The sequence below is a fragment of the Aegilops tauschii genome, chromosome 7 (assembly GCF_002575655.3).
Source record: "Aegilops tauschii subsp. strangulata cultivar AL8/78 chromosome 7, Aet v6.0, whole genome shotgun sequence".
Taxonomy (NCBI): domain Eukaryota; kingdom Viridiplantae; phylum Streptophyta; class Magnoliopsida; order Poales; family Poaceae; genus Aegilops; species Aegilops tauschii.
Window position 1 is genome coordinate 166,887,051 of NC_053041.3, and position 21,853 is coordinate 166,908,903.

A 21,853-nucleotide genomic window follows, 5' to 3' on the forward strand; every position below is an offset into this window, starting at 1 on the left:
TGTACTGTTTATATATGCAGTTTCGAAATTCTGTTTATTTTTTTATGATGATTTGTACACCTGATTTGTATTTCTTGTACTGTGATAAAATGCGGCCGGACGCTGCTATTTTGTACTGTGATTCCCTTTGTACTGTTATGAAATGTATGCGGCCGGCCGCTGCTTCTGTCCAAAATAGCAAGTTCGAAAAAAAAATGCCCAAATACCTCTGCCGGGCCCATAGTAGCAGGCAGAACCTGCCCAAATCTAGCCCGAAGGCGACTAGGGCGGCCGATTCAGCCCACTAATGGGCCCAGACACGGGGTCCAACGGGGCTGCGGGTACTAAGTAGAGAGGAGCTCGGTGGAGGGGGCGGAGGCAGGTATTTAAGCCGGTCCTCGACAGCCCCCGCTTCCGAGGTGGGACTAAACACTGAGTTCAGCGGCGCGCGGGGGAGGGGAGTGGGCGTGGGCCGGGGGAGGGGGCGAGTGGTGGCGTGCCTTCATTGGGCCAAACTGGGCCGGCCCGAGACAACGCAAATTAGGCCTCCTGAGCCTTGCGGCGACCGCGTGCAGCGTGGGGCGCAATGGGGGCGCCATCTTTAGTACCACCTCGGAAGCCGGGGGGCGCGAGGACCGGCTTAAATAGCTGCCTCCGCCCCCTCCACCGAGCTCCTCTCTTATCACCGCCCGCAGCCCCGTTGGACCCCGTTGCCAAGCCCATTAGTGGGCTCTATCAGCCGCCCGAGTCGCCCCCTTCGGGCTTGAATGGGCCCGGCTGCGGTGGTTGGGCATTTTTTTCTAAGTTTTTTTTTTTTGACAGAAAGCAAAGCAGCCGGCGTCCGCATTACATCACAGTACAAAATACAAAACATTATAAAAAAGCAGCGCCAGGCCGGCCACGGCGGCGTAATCATCACACTATATAACAAGTTGAAAAATCATCACCTACAATGATGCAAATAAGAGTGTCACCGACAATAATGCAAATAAGAGTGACATTGAAAAATAGATATTGTAGCAAATACCGACCACGGCACATTTATTTAGTTGCGGAACATGCTAAACCATGCCGCATTACAATATAGAGATGTCTTATTATGAAAATTGTATCAAGTACCGACAACGGCACGTTTATTTAGTGGAGATAATAGCCAACACCCCATCCTCCGACTCATTTCTTCTCCATGATCTTGAGGATCTTCTCTTTCACTACTTCCTTCGTGTTGCACTCTGAAAAAAGTATTTCAGCTAGAATGTGTCCCCTTGAAGCATTAACCTCATCTTGATCAAACTCAAATGTCCAATCATCTCCATCCCAGTTTTGAACGCATTTCACCACGAAAAGACCACGAGAGACTCTGCAAGAAACCACAAGTCAATTATTGATGGATCAGACAAGTACATACTAATTCAACATTTGCAACATACCCGTCTGTTTGTGACGGCATACCGTACTCCCTTATTGGCCAGGATGATACGTCAGGATGTTCCGTTTCAATAAGAGCATTCACCTCCTTTGTATCATTTGCTATTTCTGCCCTCTGAAATAAAAATGACAAATCCATATGAAGTACATTTCGAATAACTATATATTGTTTTATGTAACGTTGCAAGCTTACCAGCTTAGCAATCTTTGCAAGAACTCTTTTGCTGCATTTACCAGTAGAGTTTAAAACTTGAAACTCTTTTTTCTTGTTGTGCTTAAGAACTGTTATCCAATGATTTTCTTCCACATGAAAAGGAAAGTATGCCTACAACAAAGTTTATTCATGTTGGTGTACACACAGATGTACTACGAATGATCATACTAAACTGAAGTACCTTATCTTTGATGAAATACTCTTCAGTAACTCTAGACACCATTTTAGTTTGGTTTGCGAAGTGATCCATAAAATGCCTCTTAGAGTTGTTAACCTTTCCATCAGCACGAAGAATAAGCCAGTGGGACACCCAAGATGATAATATGTGACGGTCAGCACGAGGATTATGGGTCTGCATATGGTTGCAATAACTATTGATGACCTACAAAATAACATAACAGCATTACGCCTATTAGATAATTTATGTAAATGACATGTACAACTTAATAAATTATTGCTAATACTTACACCGCCATGCAACCACTTTTTCGAAATGATGGCTTCAAGCATTTCAGGTGTACATGTTTCCCCACCAATTCCCGTCATGTGCACGACAGTTTTGCTGCAAAGCTTCTCCGAGTCTGCCAGTGTCCGGATATAAACCTTCGCGGCCTCTATGTGATCCTCATTAATGTAATCAGTATTAATCATAGCAGCTCTTATACCAAACAGACCTAAAATAGTAAGAAACAATGAGTTAATAAAGTGTGCATGCAAGGACAGAAGTATGTTGCAAGAATAAATTACCTAGCACTTACTTTTCTTTGCACGTTTACGTCCACCGTTCTGCTGGTAAGGTGAAAGACAATATTTTGACTGTTTCCTCTTGTGCTTCCCATCATTCTCCTTCCCATCATTCTCTGGAGTGCCATTTTCTTTCGCATTTTTAATACGGGTGTTCAGACTATCCATACTAATCTCCTTAGATTTATCGGCGCTAGACCCGTCTGACACTTCATTCATATTCTTGGGGGTTGAAGTAATAGCCGGAAAGTCATTCGTGTCTACCGTCGCAAGAGATGGGTTGGGTGAATTACCAGTGTCCTCAATAACGAAGGGGTCGCCTTCATCTCCTATACCAGGTGTGTTGTGATGCACACCTTTCTCACGCGCCAATTTATTCCCGTTCCCAGTGGTGAAGGATGCGTCCACCCTGTTGTCCATATCTTCTTTTGCAGGAGTTGATTTTACATCTGTCCAATATTTTGATGATTTGTATTTTGATGGACCATACTTCCCCACCCAGTCTTCACTATGCTCCACAAACTCAATGTCATCATCAGACCCCTTGTTTGGCTTGATACAAGACCTTTCTTCTCCAGCTTCTCCACTACTATCTGCAATGACACATCGAAAGCATTAACTACATGCATAAATTATGAATAATCCAATGTAAACTGAACATCACTCATATTACCTCGGCACATTTTTGAGGGAGAAGTCTAATTTCTTTTTGCATATCTTTGATGCATTTCATCACTTGATCTAATGTACTATCCCTGCTCGATGAAGCCTCATCTCTATTATCTTTCTTTTTTTGCGCACGATCTTCTTGCTCTAATTCTTCCTCCGCCTTTCTTCCTTGTTGAGCAAATAATGTCTGCCTGTACTTCTCACTTATCACGTCATCAATTTGTGACAGGTAAAATCAATATAAATTTCTCAACATATAAATATTAACATAAGTGCATGCAGTACGAAATAGTAACATATTAATAGTAACTTACCGTCCCATTACCACGGCCGTATGACGTGTCGTACGCGTCACGCTTCTTAGCCTCATCTTCTAACCAATTAAGCATCAACGGATATTCATGAGCCAATGGATCAAATGCCTCATCATCCAGTGGCTGCACTTTCTCCCAAAACAAGTACTGCATGAACATGAAGTATATTAGCAATTTTTTCACAAACTATAGTTCGAAAGAAACAAATATAACATAAGATTTACCTGTAGGAGGGCAAGGTTTCCGATCGGCCAAGTAAATTTTGTAAGATCTGATAAGGTCTTTGTGAAGCCTTCAACGCAAACGCATAAAGTAAACGTGTTCCAGTTAAATGCTTTGATGGCCTCCACATCGTGCACTAACTTGTAATAAGCATTAGGAACTTCTTTCGTGGACTGCGGTGCAAGAACCGTGCCTAGAAGAACCAGAACAATTCTACGGAGAAAATCATCATCGTACGTGCCACTGGCAACGATGTTCTCAATCAGCTCGTCTATCATCATTTCCCCCGTATTGGAATCTAGAAAGCGACTAGGCACCTTCACCTTCGCCTTTAACCCCCCTTTTCCTCGCGCTTTCATGGCATCTTTGCCCTTGTTCTGTAGCCCGAAAATGTCAAACACATCTTCGGTGCGCAATGATATCGCACCATTTTTTGATGGCATGATGAACCTTTTTCTGTCCAACGCATATGATTTAATAATGAACTTGAGCAAACATTTTCGCATGTGCCGGCCCAGGCGTGGCATAGCCGGTGCTCGTCACGTGCCAGCCGTGTGCTAGGCGACACGACGGCGGCACGGGGATGCCGTGCCAGTAGATATCGACAGTATGCGGCTCGGTGAGGCTAGAGGGCCACAGACCGCCCGGCGCGGCGCCGCGTCCACCACCGCTGCCGATGCGTCCACCGCCGCTGCCGCCGCCTCCACCGCCGCCTCCCGCCCGGCGACTGCTCCCTGCGCCTCCACTGCCTGTTGGGGAACGTAGCAATAATTCAAAAAATTTCCTACGTGTCACCAAGATCAATCTAGGAGATGCTAGCAACGAGAGAGAGGAGTGCATCTACATACCCTTGTAGATCGCGAGCGGAAGCGTTCAAGAGAACGGGGTTGATGGAGTCGTACTCGTCGTGATCCAAATCACCGATGATCCTAGCGCCGAACGGACGGCACCTCCACGTTCAACACACGTACGGAGCAGCGACGTCTCCTCCTTCTTGATCCAGCAAGGGGGAGGAGATGTTGATGGAGATCCAGTAGCACGACGGCGTGGTGGTGGAAGTAGCGGGATTCCAACAAGGCTTCGCCAAGCGCTGCGGGAGGAGGGAGATGTGTCACGGGAGGGAGAGGGAGGCGCCAGGGCTTGGATGCGGCTGCCCTCCCTCCCCCCACTATATATAGGGCCAAGGGAGAGGGGGCGCAGCCTTGGCCCTTCCTCCGAGGAAGGGTGCGGCCAGGGAGGAGTCCATCCTCCCCAAGGCACCTAGGAGGTGCCTTCCCCCTTTAGGACTCTCCCTTTCCCTTATCTCTTGGCGCATGGGCCTCTTGGCGCTGGTGCCCTTGGCCCATATAGGCCAAGGCGCACACCCCTACAGCCCATGTGGCCCCCCGGGGCAGGTGGACCCCCTTGGTAGACCCCCGGACCCCTTTCGGCACTCCCCGTGACGTCCGGGATCTCATCCGGGACTCCGAACAACTTTCGGGTTACCGCATACTAATATCTCTACAACCCTAGCGTCACTGAACCTTAAGTGTGTAGACCCTACGGGTTCGGGAGACACGTAGACATGACCGAGACGACTCTCCGGCCAATAACCAACAGCGGGATCTGGATACCCATGTTGGCTCCCACATGTTCCACGATGATCTCATCGGATGAACCACGATGTCGGGGATTCAATCAATCCCGTATACAATTCCCTTTGTCTATCGGCATGTTACTTGCCCGAGATTCGATCGTCGGTATCCCAATACCTCGTTCAATCTTGTTACCGGCAAGTCTCTTTACTCGTTCCGTAACGCATGATCCCGTGGCTAACTCCTTAGTCACATTGAGCTCATTATGATGATGCATTACCGAGTGGGCCCAGAGATACCTCTCCGTCATACGGAGTGACAAATCCCAGTCTCGATTCGTGCCAACCCAACAGACACTTTCGGAGATACCTGTAGTGCACCTTTATAGCCACCCAGTTACGTTGTGACGTTTGGTACACCCAAAGCATTCCTACGGTATCCGGGAGTTGCACAATCTCATGGTCTAAGGAAACGATACTTGACATTAGAAAAGCTCTTAGCAAACGAACTACACGATCTTGTGCTATGCTTAGGATTGGGTCTTGTCCATCACATCATTCTCCTAATGATGTGATCCCGTTATCAATGACATCCAATGTCCATGGTCAGGAAACCATAACCATCTATTAATCAACGAGCTAGTCAACTAGAGGCTTACTAGGGACATGTTGTGGTCTATGTATTCACACATGTATTACGGTTTCCAGTTAATACAATTATAGCATGAACAATAGACAATTATCATGAACAAGGAAATACAATAATAACCATTTGATTATTGCCTCTAGGGCATATTTCCAACAGTCTCCCACTTGCACTAGAGTCAATAATCTAGTTCACATCACTATGTGATTGTAATGAATCCAACACCCATGGGGTTTGTTCATATCTCGCTTGTGAGAGAGGTTTTAGTCAACGGGTCTGAACCTTCCAGATCCGTGTGTGCTTTACAAATCTCTATGTCATCTTGTAGATGCAGCTACCACGCGCTACTTAGAGCTATTCCAAATAACTGCTCTACTATACGAATCCGGTTTACTACTCAGAGTCATTCGGATTAGTGTCAAAGTTTGCATCGACGTAACCCTTTACGACGAACTCTTTTATCACCTCCATAATCGAGAAAATTCCTTAGTCCACTAGTTACTAAGGATAAGTTCGACCGCTGTCATGTGATCCATTCCTGGATCACTCTTGTACCTCTTGACCAACTCATGGCAAGGCACACTTTAGGTGCGGTACACAGCATAGCATACTGTAGATCCTACGTCTTAAGCATAGGGGACGACCTTCGTCCTTTCTCTCTCTTTGTCGTGGTCAGGTCTTGAGTCTTACTCAATACTCACACCTTGTAACACAGCCAAGAACTCCTTCTTTGCTGATCTATTTTGAACTCCTTCAAAATCTTGTCACGGTATGTATTTGAAAGTACTATTAAGCGTTTTTCGATCTATCCTTATAGATCTTGATGCTCAGTGTTCAAGTAGCTTAATCCAGGTTTTGCATTGAAAAACACTTTTCAAATGACCCTGTATGTTTTCCAGAAATTCTACATCATTTCTGATCAACAATATGTCAACAACCTATACTCATCAGAAATTCTATAGTGCTCCCACTCACTTCTTTGGAAATACAAGTTTCTCATAAACTTTGTATAAACCCAAAATCTTTGATCATCTCATCAAAGCGTACATTCCAACTCCGAGATGCTTACTCCAATCCTTAGAAGGATTGCTAGAGCTTTGCATACTTGTTAGCATCTTTCAGGATTGACAAAACCTTCTGGTTGTATCACATACAACCTTTCCTCAAGAAAATCGTCGAGGAAACAATGTTTTGACATCCTACCTGCAAGATTTCATAAATAATGCAGTAACTGCTAATATAATTCCAACAGACTCTTAGCATCGCTACGAGTGAGAAAATCTCATCGTAGTCAACTCCTTGAACTTGTCGGAAAACATCTTAACGACAAGTCGAGCTTTCTTAATGGTGACACTTACCATCATTGTCCGTCTTCCTTTTAAAATCCATCTGCACCCAACAGCCTTACGACCATCAAGTAGTTCTTCCAAAGTCTATACTTTGTTTTTATATATGGATCCTCTCTTGGATTTTATGGCCTCGAGCCATTCGTCGGAATCTGGGCCCACCATCGTTTCTCCATAGCTCGTAGGTTCATTGTTGTCTAGCAACATGACTTCCAAGACAGGATTACGTACCACTCTAAAGTAGCATGCATCCTTGTCGTCCTACGAGGTTTGGTAGTGACTTGATCCGAAGTTTCATGATCACTATCATAAGCTTCCACTTCAATTGGTGTAGGTGCCACAGGAACAACTTCCTGTGCCCTGCTACACACTAGTTGAAGTCATGGTTCAATAACCTCATCAAGTCTCCACCATCCTCCCACTCAATTCTTTCGAGAGAAACTTTTCCTCGAGAAAGGACCCGTTTCTAGAAACAATCGCTTTTGCTTCTAGATCTGAAATAGGAGGTATACCCAACTGTTTTGGGTATTCTATGAAGATGCATTTATCCGCTTTGGGTTCGAGCTTATCATCCTGAAACTTTTTCATATAAGCGTCGCAGCCCCAAACTTTTAAGAAACGACAGCTTAGGTTTCTCTAAACCATAGTTCATACGGTGTCGTCTCAACGGAATTGCGTGGTGCCCTATTTAAAGTGAATGCGGTTGTCTCTAATGCCTAACCCATAAACGATAGTGTAATTCGATAAGAGACATCATGGTATGCACCATATCCAATAGGGTGCAGTTATGATGTTCGGACACACCATCACACTATGGTGTTCCAGGCGGTATTAGTTGTGAAACAATTTCCACAATGTCTTAATTGTGTGCCAAACTCGTAACTCAGATATCTCTATGATCATATCATAGACATTTTATCCTCTTGTCACGACGATCTTCAACTTCACTCCGAAATTACTTGAACCCTTTAATAATTCAGACTTGTGTTTCATCAAGTAAATATTCTCAGCATCTACTCAAATCATCTGTGAAGTAAGAACATAACGATATCCACTGCGTGCCTCAGCACTCATTGGACTGCACACATCAAATGTATTCCTTCCAACAAGTTGCTCTCTTGTTCCATTTCACTGAAAACGAGGCCTTTCAGTCATCTTGCCCATGTGGTATGATTTGCATGTCTCATGTGATTCAAAATCAAGTGAGTCCAAACGATCCATCTGTATGGAGTTTCTTCATGCATATATACCAATAGACATGGTTCGCATGTCTCAATCTTTTCAAAAACGAGTGAGTCCAAAGATCCATCAACATGGAGCTTCTTCATGCGTTTTATCCCAATATGACTCAAATAGCAGTGCCACAAGTATGTGGTACTATCATTACTATCTTATATCTTTTGGCATGAACATGTGTATCACTACGATCGAGATTCAATAAACCATTTATTTTAGGTGCAAGACCATTGAAGGTATCATTCAAATAAAAAAGTAACCATTATTCTCCTTAAATGAATAACCGTATTGCGATAAATATAATCCAATCATGTCTATGCTCAACGCAAAAACCAAATAACAATTATTTAGGTTTAACACCAATCTCGATGGTAGAGGGAGCATGCGATGCTTGATCACATCAACCTTGGAAACACTTCCAACACATATCGTCATCTCACCTTTAGCTAGTCTCCGTTTATTCCGTAGCCTTTTATTTCGAGTTACCAACACTTAGCAACCGAACCGGTATCTAATACCCTGGTGCTACTAGGAGTACTAGTAAAGTACACATTCATATAATGTATATCCAATATACTTATGTCGACCTTGCCTGCCTTCTCATCTACCAAGTATCTAGGGTAGTTCTGCTTCAGTGACCGTTCCCCTCATTACAGAAGCACTTAGTCTCGGGTTTGGGTTCAACCTTGGGTTTCTTCGCTGGAGCAGCAATTGATTTGCCGTTTCAAGAAGTATCCCTTCTTTCCCTTGCCCTTCTTGAAACTAGTGGTTTTACTAACCATCAACAATTGATGCTCCTACTTGATTTCTACTTTCGTGGTGTCAAACATCGCGAATAGCTCAAGGATCATCATGTCTATCCCTGATTTATTATAGTTCATCAAGAAGCTCTAGTAGCTTGGTGGCAGTGACTATGGAGAACCATCACTATCTCATCTGGAAGATTAACTCCCACTCGATTCAAGCGATTGTAGTACTCAGACAATCTGAGCACATGCTCAACGATTGAGCTTTTCTCCCTTAGTTTGCAGGTTTAAGAAACTTGTCAGAGGTCTCATACCTCTTGACGTGGGCACAAGCCTGAAATCCCAATTTCAGCCCTTGAAACATCTCATATGTTCCGTGACGTTTCAAAACGTCTTCGGTGCCTCAATTCTATACCGTTTAACATTACGCACTGAACTATCATGTAGTCATCAAAACATGTATGTCAGATGTTCGCAACATCCACAGACGACGCTCGAGGTTCACACACCGAGCGGTGCATTAAGGACATAAGCCTTCTGCGCAGCAATGAGGACAATCCTCAGTTTACGGACCCAGTCCGCATAATTGCTACTATCAACTTTCAACTAAATTTTCTCTAGGAACATATCTTAGTAGAACCAAAGCATAAGCTACGACATAATTTGCAAAGACCTTTTGACTATGTTCATGATAACTAAGTTCATCTAATTATTTAATGAACTCCCACTTAGATAGACATCCCTCTAGTCATCTAAGTGATACATGATCCGAATCGACTAGGCCGTGTCCGATCATCACGTGAGACGGGCTAGTTATCATCGGTGAACATCTTCATGTTGATCGTATCTACTATACGACTCATGTTCGACCTTTCGGTCTCTTGTGTTCCGAGGCCATGTCTGTACATGCTAGGCTCGTCAAGTCAACCTAAGTGTTGTGCTTGTGTTCCGAGGCCATGTCTGTACATGCTAGGCTCGTCAACACCCGTTGTATGCGAACGTTAGAATCTATCACACCCGATCATCACGTGGTGCTTCGAAACAACGAACCTTCGCAACGGTGCACAGTTAGGGGGAACACATCTCTTGAAATTTTAGTGAGGGATCATCTTATTTATGCTACCGTCGTTCTAAGCAAATAAGATGTAAACATGACAAACATCACATGCAAATCATAAAGCGACATGATATGGCCAATATCATCTTGCGCCTTTGATCTCCATCTTCGAGGCGCGGCATGATCACCTTCGTCACCGGCATGACACTATGATCTCCATCATCGTGTCTTCATGAAGTTGTCTCGCCAACTATTACTTCTACTACTATGGCTAACGGTTAGCAATAAAGTAAAGTAATTACATGGCGCTTTCATTGACATGCAGGTCGTACAATAAATTAAGACAACTCCTATGGCTCCTGCCGGTTGTCATACTCATCGACATGCAAGTCGTGATTCCTATTACAAGAACATGATCAATCTCATACATCACATATATAATTCATCACATCCTTTTGGCCATATCACATCACATAGCATACCCTGCAAAAACAAGTTAGACGTCCTCTAATTGTTGTTGCATGTCCTACGTGGCTGCTATGGGTTTCTAGCAAGAACGTTTCTTACCTACGCAAAAGCCACAACGGTGATATGCCAATTGCTATTTACCCTTCATAAGGACCCTCTTCATCGAATCCGATCCGACTAAAGTGGGAGAGACAGACACCCGCTAGCCACCTTATGCATCAAGTGCATGTCAGTCGGTGGAACCTGTCTCACGTAAGAGTACGTGTAAGGTCGGTCCGGGTCGCTTCATCCCACAATGCCGCCGAATCAAGATAAGACTAGTAACGGTAAGCAAATTGAACAAATCATCGCCCACAACTACTTTGTGTTCTACTCGTGCATAGAATCTACGCATAGACCTGGCTCATGATGCCACTGAAGGGTAACGTAGCAATAATTCAAAAAAAATCCTACGTGTCACCAAGATCAATCTAGGAGATGCTAGCAACGAGAGAGAGGAGTGCATCTACATACCCTTGTAGATCGCGAGCGGAAGCGTTCAAGAGAACGGGGTTGATGGAGTCGTACTCGTCGTGATCCAAATCACCGATGATCCTAGCACCAAACGGACGGCACCTCCGCGTTCAACACACGTACGGAGCAGCGACGTCTCCTCCTTCTTGATCCAGCAAGGGGGGAGGAGAGGTTGATGGAGATCCAGCAGCACGACGGCGTGGTGGTGGAAGTAGCGGGATTCCAACAGGGCTTCGCCAAGTGCTGCGGGAGGAGGGAGATGTGTCACGGGAGGGAGAGGGAGGCGCCAGGCCTTGGATGCGGCTGCCCTCCCTCCCCCCCACTATATATAGGGCCAAGGGAGAGGGGGGGGGCAGCCTTGGCCCTTCCTCCAAGGAAGGGTGCGGCCAGGGAGGAGTCCATCCTCCCCAAGGCACCTAGGAGGTGCCTTCCCCCTTTAGGACTCTCCCTTTCCCTTATCTCTTGGCGCATGGGCCTCTTGGGGCTGGTGCCCTTGGCCCATATAGGCCAAGGCGCACACCCCTACAGCCCATGTGCCCCCCTGGGGCAGGTGGACCCCCGGACCCCTTTCGGCACTCCCCGTGACGTCCGGGATCTCCTCCGGGACTCCGAACAACTTTCGGGTTACCGCATACTAATATCTCTACAACCCTAGCGTCACCGAACCTTAAGTGTGTAGACCCTACGGGTTCGGGAGACACGTAGACATGACCGAGACGACTCTCCGGCCAATAACCAACAGCGGGATCTGGATACCCACGTTGGCTCCCACATGTTCCACGATGATCTCATCGAATGAACCACGATGTCGGGGATTCAATCAATCCCGTATACAATTCCCTTTGTCTATCGGCATGTTACTTGCCCGAGATTCGATCGTCGGTATCCCAATACCTCGTTCAATCTTGTTACGGGCAAGTCTCTTTACTCGTTCCGTAACGCATGATCCCGTGGCTAACTCCTTAGTCACATTGAGCTCATTATGATGATGCATTACCGAGTGGGCCCAGAGATACCTCTCCGTCATACGGAGTGACAAATCCCAGTCTCGATTCGTGCCAACCCAACAGACACTTTCGGAGATACCTGTAGTGCACCTTTATAGCCACCCAGTTACGTTGTGACGTTTGATACACCCAAAGCATTCCTACGGTATCCGGGAGTTGCACAATCTCATGGTCTAAGGAAATGATACTTGACATTAGAAAAGCTCTTAGCAAACGAACTACACGATCTTGTGCTATGCTTAGGATTGGGTCTTGTCCATCACATCATTCTCCTAATGATGTGATCCCGTTATCAATGACATCCAATGTCCATGGTCAGGAAACCATAACCATCTATTGATCAACGAGCTAGTCAACTAGAGGCTTACTAGGGACATGTTGTGGTCTATGTATTCACACATGTATTACGGTTTCCAGTTAATACAATTATAGCATGAACAATAGACAATTATCATGAACAAGGAAATACAATAATAACCATTTGATTATTGCCTCTAGGGCATATTTCCAACACTGCCGCCTCCCCAGCCAAACCAACGCCGGCCGAAACATCCGCGTCCATGAGGCATTGCGCCGGAGAGAGGAGAGGCGGGGTCGGGGACGGTTTCTAAGAGGAGAGGCGGGGTCGGGGCGTTTTCTGTGAGACGAGCGCGGGTCGGGGGCAGCTTTATGGGAGCACTCGTCGGGGGCATTGGACGGGCGCGCCCACCGATAGGCGTCGGGGCACGCGGGGCAGGCGAGGCGGCAGCCGGCAGCGCGGCAGCGGGGGGGGCAGGAGGCATCGGGGCACGCGGGGCAGGCGAGGCGGCAGCGGGCACCGAGGGGCAGGCGGCAGCGCCTCAGTGGGGGCGGCCGACGCGACGCGACGCGGCGGAAGCGGGGGCGGCCGACGCGAGGCGGAAGCGGGCGCCGCAGGCCGGCGCGGCGGGCGAGGCGGAAGCGGGCGACAGGCGGCAGCGGGGGTGCAGCGCGGCAGGCGGCAGCGGGGCCCGTAACCGCGCCATGCATGCATGCCTATCCGCGCGTACATAGCGGGGTGGGCGCGCTGGCGGGCGCGTAATCAGCGTAGGACGTGGGGGCGTGGGGGTGGGCGCGCTGGCGGGGCGACCCGGCCTAAAAAAAACAAGGCGCGTATATGAATATGTAGACGTTGCGATTGGGACAGCGGGCGGCCTCTTTTCGAGTTTTGCCCATCGTGCCCTCCGTTATGAAGGGGTATGGGACAATTTTAGCCGTCCTTGTGTTGGAGGGGGTCTACGGAAGCGGAAGTGAAAGGAAAAACGGTTCAGGCTTGGTGAAGTTTCTAGGTTCAAGAGTGATTTTGTTTTAGAGCACTCTCGCAGAGAAAACAAATATTCAAACAGAACATAAATTTGTTTTTTGATTCAAAAGTTGTATGCACGGCCCCATCTAATGTAATTAAGGATTAAACACATGGCCGATGCTATGCGTTGGTCGACCAACGCCACCCCCGATCGATGGCCTTCCCCGCAGTCCAATTAAGCCCGCCTTGGCCGTCTTCCTACTGCACCCCGCTTTGGCCTTTCGCACTTATGCACGTGCACCACCCCATTTGCATGCACACAGCACAGGCGCCGCGCCCATCGCCTGAACGTCCTTCCGACCACCCCCTTTCCCGCGTTGATGTCCTCCTTGCCACCGCCCACACCCGCAACTCGCAGCTCGTCGGACGTAGTCCATTGCCGCCGTCCTTAAACTGGCATCGTAGCTGCACGGATCTGTTGTAGGTCGCAACAACTCATCTCGTCGGTCACTGCTCCCCGTCGTTGCCTTGCAGCCCCGTCGCAGCAGCATACTCTCGTGCTTGTAGCAACTTCTATCGTCGCTTGCACCTCACCACACCATTGTTCGCAACATGGGCACGACTGCTGTTGTGGCTCACCTCCAAAAGGCCGCCGACCACCAGTCGCAACACCTCTCTTTGTCGGTTGCAGTTGGGCGTCCTTCCGGTTCCAGCTCACCCCGCGCCAATCGCAGCATATCGGGTCTCCGGTTGTAGCTGGGTGTTGTGCCGGTTATAGGTCGGTCCGCGGCATCTCGGGCCTCCGGCTTACAGTTAGGCGTTGTGTCGTTGTGCTGGTTACGACTTGGCTCGTGCTGGTCGCGGCTCGGTCCGCGCTGATCGTAGTAGCTCATGTGTCAGAATCCCCATCTCGTGGCAAATGTTGGATGGGCGCCACAAGCGCTTGCAACAGCCCACCAAGCGCAGCTTGCAGCAACACCACAACCCTCGCAATGTGTCGGCTTGCAGGCAGTAGCTCCTGATGTTGCTCATTTTCTCTATATCACCGCCCCTTTGACAGCATTACTTGGAGCAGCCAGAGGTCGTCCCTCACAGCGAGCGCGACGATGCTTCGCGGCGGTGGTGGGCGCCTCTCGCACGGGACGGACAGTGGGGACGGGCGGTATTGTGGGCCCCGTGCGAGGGCGCATGGGGAAGGTGACCGGCGAAGGCTCAGATCGGTCACCCGAGTCAGATCCTTTTTCCTAAACACACGGAGGACCAGCCGAGTTTTCCTTGACCTGAAGGTCAACGCTTGTGCATCAAAGCCTCTTGCCAAAGCTGTATTACTTCGGCTGCCAACTCCGTTCACATTTTTATTTCCTTGTAATTTCGCATGGTGGCAGCAGGGAGACGTGACCAGTAAATTGCAAGTGATACCATTCGTGCATGCTCTCTAGCATGGCGACCTAGTCCCGGGCATCATGCAAAAAAGGGCCATTTCGTAAAATATTTTTAGATTGGGGTCAGGGCTTCTTTGATTCAAAGGAGTTTTATAGGATCTCTGGAGGATTGAAATCCTTAGAATTTTTTCCTATGTTAGTCCTTTGATTCATAGGATTGAATCCCATATGATTTTTTTCTATGAAATCTTTTGTACTACATTTCAGAGGAAATCTAATATCCACTCCAACATCTTTTTACAATTTATTTGTTTTTCCCGTGCCATCAAACACTCATTGCTAATCCTACAGGATTCAAGTGGCCATGCCACTCCAACCCTACAAATTTTTTATTCCTACGTTTTCAAAATCCTACGAATCAAAGAAGCCTCATTTTGCGTTGAAGTTTCATATAAAGGTCAGTTTTGTTCATTTTCACAGTACGTGTCCGTTTGCGAGACCAGCCCGGCTGGCAGCTGCCCTGCTCCGCTGCCGGGCGAGCCCACGGCCCAAAGCAAGGCGTCCAGCTGGCTCGCAGTCGGCAGTTCTCCCTTTTCCAGTCGGTTTCAGTCCCAAGGGGATCTATCCAGCTGCCCTTTCACGCTACCTGTTCCCCACTTCCCCGTGGGCCCGGTCACCACGGCCCCACGGCGACCTCCGCCGTCGTGCTGACGTCACCACGCCTCGCCACGCGAACACTCTAGCTGCTTCCACCGTTTACCCTTCGCAGCAGATGACTCACTTATTTTGCCATGATCCCATGTGGAAATGCCATTCTTTTACTCCGACGCAGATAAAAAAATGCAAGCGGATCCGACACAAATCCCCTCGGAAACCACCTCACCTGCTTGATTCCAACTGATCATTAAAATTAAACAACTCCAACTCGAGTAATCTCAGACATAACTAGCCTGACAGCCTCCACAGTCCGTACACGTGCACGCGCAGCCACATCCAGGCCCCCCGGCCTGCCCCAAGCCAGGTCGCGGCCCACGGCTGGCTGCTCCGGCCCCAGACGCCCTGCGCCGGAAAGCTATCTCTGACGGATGGGACCGGCCGCAACGTGAGCTGTCGCCGCCGCGCGTGGGGCAGTTCTAGGGGGTACAAGCTACAGCGCCCGTAGCCATAGGATTCCTACGCCGCGACCGAGCGCAGCGATGGATAGATGATGGATTAGATTGGATCCAGCGAGGCCTTTACGCCTGACACCGTTGTTAATTTTTCCTGCGAGCCTGCAAAAGTTGCGCGGCCATCTGCTGCTTGGCTTGACCTGGCTTTGGCGTGCACACGCGCAAGGCGGATTTAAAATGGGATTTAGCCGCACAAAGATGCTTGCTTAGTCCACGGGTTTCCGACTTTCATGACCCTTTCCTCACTGTCTGCCGATTTTGCACCTCAAACTCTTCCCAGTAAAAAATAACAATCTTTTTCCGTTTGTCCATGATGATTTTTTATTCGGCAACATTTGCGTATTTTTCCTCCTTTTATTTACACACACACTGGCTGTTTTTAATGCCATTTGCAAGATTCTGGTTCTTGGCATACATTTTTCTACACACTTCATATGGTTTTATATGAACTATTCTCCATGTCGGTATAAGCTGCAACTGTCACATTAATCTTGTTTAAGCACACTTGTGAGACTCACACGATTCCTTTGTTTTCTACCTGAAAGATATATTTAGCAACTTGCATTTGTTTTACAAAATAACATTGCACGAACTGCTCTCAAAGATGCCTTGACGGCGGAAGCGGTAGCCATGAAATTTGACCTCGAATTGGCGCAGTCTATCGAACATTGTGAACAGCTTATTGTTAATTTTGAAAACAAGTGACTGGGTCGTGAACATTGTGAACAATGTTGACATGCCTTCCCTTCTCTTTGACCTTGCCATGGATATCCTAGCTGTCCTTTTTGATAGAGCTGTTGAACAAGGACTAATAACAGGGCTAGCCAAAAATCAAAAGGAGAAAGTTGTGGCTATCTAGCAATATGCAGATGGCACTATCTTGCTATTCCAAGATGATTTAGCCCGGGCTAGAAATATTAAAAGAATATTCAGTTGGTTTGAAATTATGTCTGGACTGAAAATTAATTTTCACAAAAGTGAAGTGATTTGTGTGGGCATGGGACAGGAGAATTAAAATGTTTGAGGAAATTCTGACATGTGGGAGAGGCTCTTTTCCTATTGAGTATTTAGGGATTCCCATGGATGAAAAAAGATTAAAAATAGTGACTGGAATTCTTCCATTGGGAAAATGCAAAAGAGAATGAGGGATTGGTTAGGGAGATTTCTTAATATTTCTGGAAGGACTACTCTTATTAGTTCATCTTTAACTAGTTTGGTTCTTTTCATGAGTTCCTTCTATGGGCTTCCTAAAGGTGTCAAGAGGAAGCTTGATAGACCTAGAGCTAGTTTCTTGTGGAGTGGAGAGAAGGAGACATAGAAGTATCATTCGGTTGCTTGGGGGAGAGTATGTACGCCAAAAGACTTAGGTGGTTTGGGCATTTTGGATCTTGATATTATGAATATTGCTTTGCTTGCTAAATGGTTGTGGAAAATGTTTAATGAAGTAGGCTTGTGGCAAAAGATCTTATGGGATAGATACATTGGCAACTCAATACTTGGGCAAGTGTAGGGGAAATAGGGGGACTCACATTTTTGGCAAAGCCTGCTGAAACTCAAAGACCTCTTCCTGGCTTGCTGCAAATTTTGCGTGGGGTGCGGCAAAAAAAAACTAGATTCTCGAAGGATAGATGTTTGGGCAACGAAAGTTTGTCCTCACCTTTTTCTAGGCTTTATAATATCTCCCAAAACCAAAATATTACAATCCATGACCCTTCCTCCTTCAATCTGTCTTCTCTGTGTTTTAGAAGAGCTTTGGTTCGGATAAAGCAGAATAATGGCAATCTTTATTGAACATGTGCGATCAAGTTTCATTGAATAATGATGAAGATAGACTATCCTGGTTGCTTGATCCTTCGGTAGTCTTTATTGTTAAATCCTTCTATTCTGCAATGCAGATTGGTGAAAAGTGCCCTAACAGATTCCTATGGAAGGTCAAAATTCCACCCAGGATAAAAACCTTTTTGTGGCTTGTCTTGAAAGGAAGCATTTTAACAAGGGATGTGTTACTGCATTGGGGGGGGGGGGATGTGAAGAAGAATGCTTCTTCTGCAGAAAAAACAGTCTATAAATCATCTTTTTTTCCAATGCCTCCTGGCCAGATACATGTGGAGTATTGTGAGTTATAGTGTGGGCATTCCCTGTAATTTCTATGACATGAACACCTGCTTGAATGTCTGGATGAGTAGGATGGGGGCTGGGAAAAGGAAAATAGTTTTTGTTGGGGTTGGTGCTATCTTTTGGGGTATCTGGAAGGCTAGGAACTAAGCTTGCTTCCAGGAAAAATTGCCAACTGATCCTGGTGTTGCTCTTTTCAAAATGTCACATTGGAAATATGAATGGAGGTTCTTTGCAGGTGAAGGAGGACGCAAAGCTAGGGCTACATCGGTGTGCAAAACTTCTGGATCGAGTCGCTAGTGAAAATTTTAAAGCACGGCGAAGCTAGGCATCTTGGATTCTGAGGTTGCAAGGTGGCTAATTTGAGAAGGAACTACATATCTCTCCCGTGCTACGTGTGGCCTTTTGTGGCTTAGTTTCCTATGTTGTTTCTGCGCAGTCTTATATGTGTTGGTTTAAACAAATATTAGACTGTTGAAACTCTGTAATTCCGCGAACTTCTCTACCTCGTGCTTGAGATGAGGAGAGGGGTGCGTGTGTGTGAGTTGTCCTCGTGGTAGTTTGTTTGGGTGGCAGGCTGCATTTTGGCCGTAAAAGGATTCTGGCTTCATTAATATACCAGGGAGGGGGGGGACCCTTTCATTCAAAAAAAAAACTTGTCGTCTTTGATGATTGTTATCATAAGGTTTGTGAGTTCATACGGGCTATTTCTGAAATAGTGAAGCAAATTATATAGTGCATGATTTAGTTAGGTTCGCTAGATATTCTTTATGTAATAGTTGGGTGGAGGAACCTCCAATCAAAATTATCCTTGAATCAATCGATGATGTAACTCTTGCTGCAAGCTAATAAAGAGGGATGCTTGTTTCAAATAAAAAATAATATGCGATTTACACTTACGTCTCTCTTAAAATTCGCATGTATTTTTTCCACAAAAGAATTGTGGGTAGTTTTCATTACCAAAGTGCGATGTAGGGGGTCGTACACCTTTTAAAACAGTTGTACTCTCTCTTATCCAAATTAATTGACGCTCCTTTAGTATAACTGTGTACTAGAACGTCAATTAATTTGAATCGGGGGGAGTAGCTGTTTTTTCAGACTCAATATGGGTATATAAAAAGGACACAATGGATATGTAAAAATATCAGCAACAACATGCTCAATCATGTGTAACCTCAAACCAATGATAAAGTATTGCTAAATGCTATTAGCCAAAATACAACAACTAAATGATCTATTCCACATATCAAGTTTATTTTCTTCATTTACATACAGAGGTCGTATGTCATAGAAGTTTAATACTTTGATACACAACAATGGGGGTGGGGGTTCTGTCTACCTAGGTATGGAATTTAGAGCACCTTACTACACATTGTTTCTTCCAGTGTCGCGGGGCTTTCGTGTTCCCTTTCCTCTTTAGCGACAATGTCGTCAAGCTTTCATGTTCCTTTTCCTCTTTAGCGGCGATGACGTGCAGCTTTTGTGCCCCCTTTCCTCTTCAGTGGTGTTCTTGCGTTATCCTATTGCACCGGTGGCTACACGTTTGACACATCATCTCAGAATGAGGGGAAAGGATGTGCATCCGTTATGGTGTAGGGCACATGAATTGTGTGTACTAAATACATTACGCAATAGTGGGCCACAATCATCAACCACACCTAGAAAATTTCAATGTTAATTGCATAGTATTATTAAACTCTAGATTTCCTAAGAAAACAACACACTAATGATAATATGTGTTGGGGATATAACTGTTGGGGAACGTAGTAATTTCAAAATTTTCCTACGCACACACAGGATCATGGTGATGCATAGCAACGAGAGGGGAGAGTGTGTCCACGTACCCTCGTAGACCGAAAGCGGAAGCGTTAGCACAACGCGGTTGATGTAGTCGTACGTCTTCACGATCCGACCGATCCAAGCACCGAACGTACGGCACCTCCGAGTTCAGCACACGTTCAGCTCGATGACGTCCCTCGAACTCCGATCCAGCCGAGCTTTGAGGGATAGTTTCGTCAGCACGACGGCATGGTGACAGTGATGATGTTGCTACCGACGCAGGGCTTCGCCTAAGCACCGCTACGATATGATCGAGGTGGATTATGGTGGAGGGAGGCACCGCACACGGCTAAGAGATCAAGAGATGAATTGTTGTGTCTAGGGGTGCCCCTTCCTCCGTATATAAAGGGGGAGGAAGAGAGGGTCGGCCAAGGGGAGGAGGCGCGCCCAAGGAGGGCAATCCTACTCCAAGTAGGATTCCCCCCTCTTTCCTAGTCCAAGTAGGAGAGGGGAAGGAAGGGGAGGAGAAGAAGAAGGAAAGGGGGGCCGCCCCCTAGTCAAATTTGATTTGGGCTAGGGGGGCCGCGCGCCCCTAGCTGGCCGCCTCTCCTCTTCCACCACTTGTGCCCATGAGGCCCAATAACCCCCCGGGAGGTTCCGATAACCTCCCGGTTCTTCGGTTTTTATCCGATAACCCCCGAAACTCATCCGGTGTCCGAATATAACATTCCAATATATCAATCTTAACGTCTCGACCATTTAGAGACTCCTCGTCATGTCCGTGATCACATCCGGTACTCCGAACTACCTTCGGTACATCAAAACACAAAAACTCATAATACCGATCGTCATCGAACTTTAAGCGTGCGGACCCTACGGGTTCGAGAGCTATGTAGACATGACCGAGACACGTCTCCGTAGCGGAACCTAGATGCTCATATTGGCTCCTACATATTCTATGAAGATCTTTATCGGTCAAACCGCATAACAACATACGTTGTTCCCTTTGTCATCGGTATGTTACTTGCCCGAGATTCGATCATCGGTATCTCAATACCTAGTTCAATCTCGTTACCGGCAAGTCTCTTTACTCATTCCGTAATGCATCATCCCGCAACTAACTCATTAGTCACATTGCTTGCAAGGCTTATAGTGATGTGCATTACCGAGAGGCCCAGAGATACCTCTCCGACAATCGGAGTGACAAATCCTAATCTCGAAATAAGCCAACTCAACAAGTACCTTCGGAGACACCTGTAGAGCACCTTTATAATCACCCAGTTACGTTGTGACGTTTGGTAGCACACAAAGTGTTCCTCCGATAAACGGGAGTTGCATAATCTCATAGTCATAGGAACATGTATAAGTCATGAAGAAAGCAATAGCAACATACTAAACGATCAAGTGCTAAGCTAACGGAATGGGTCAAGTCAATCAGATCATTCTCCTACTGATGTGATCCCGTTAATCAAATGACAACTCATGTCTATGGCTAGGAAACATAACCATATTTGATCAACGAGCTAGTCAAGTAGAGGCATACTAGTGACACTTTGTTTGTCTATGTATTCACACATGTATCATGTTTCCGGTTAATACAATTCTAGCATGAATAATAAACAATTATCATGATATAAGGAAATAAATAATAACTTTATTATTGCCTCTAGGGCATATTTCCTTCAATAACTATTGGGTATAAACCACCCAGGAGGGGCCGGGTCATACCACTGGCGACTTATCGATGAAGATGGCGGGTCATAGCAAGCCTATTGACGGCCCAAGACCCAGAGGCGACTTAAGGCCCAAGAGGATGAACCGCCATATGTATGACTTGTATTGTAAGGCAAGCTTAGTTGGTCACCGAGCCGGACACGTTGTGTATGAGCCGGCCGGGACTCTGTAAGCCGTCGGGCATCAACCTGTGTATATAAAGGGGTGACCCAACGGCGAGTTAAGGGCAAGAAACAAGAGATCGAGAA

At 46.6% G+C, this 21,853-nt stretch overlaps 1 protein-coding gene across 1 annotated transcript; it reads right to left on the minus strand.

Moving 5' to 3' along the window:
* Positions 1 to 1,152: 1,152 nt before the first annotated feature.
* On the minus strand, positions 1,153 to 13,170 carry LOC109755073 (uncharacterized). The gene is made up of 9 exons (XM_020313957.1): positions 12,697 to 13,170; positions 4,212 to 4,319; positions 3,360 to 3,495; positions 2,380 to 2,958; positions 2,090 to 2,295; positions 1,803 to 2,003; positions 1,601 to 1,732; positions 1,410 to 1,522; positions 1,153 to 1,339 (listed from the first exon to the last, which is right to left on the minus strand). The coding sequence occupies exons 1-9, from the start codon at positions 13,168 to 13,170 to the stop codon at positions 1,153 to 1,155; spliced, it is 2,136 nt and encodes a 711-aa protein (XP_020169546.1).
* Positions 13,171 to 21,853: the final 8,683 nt, after the last annotated feature.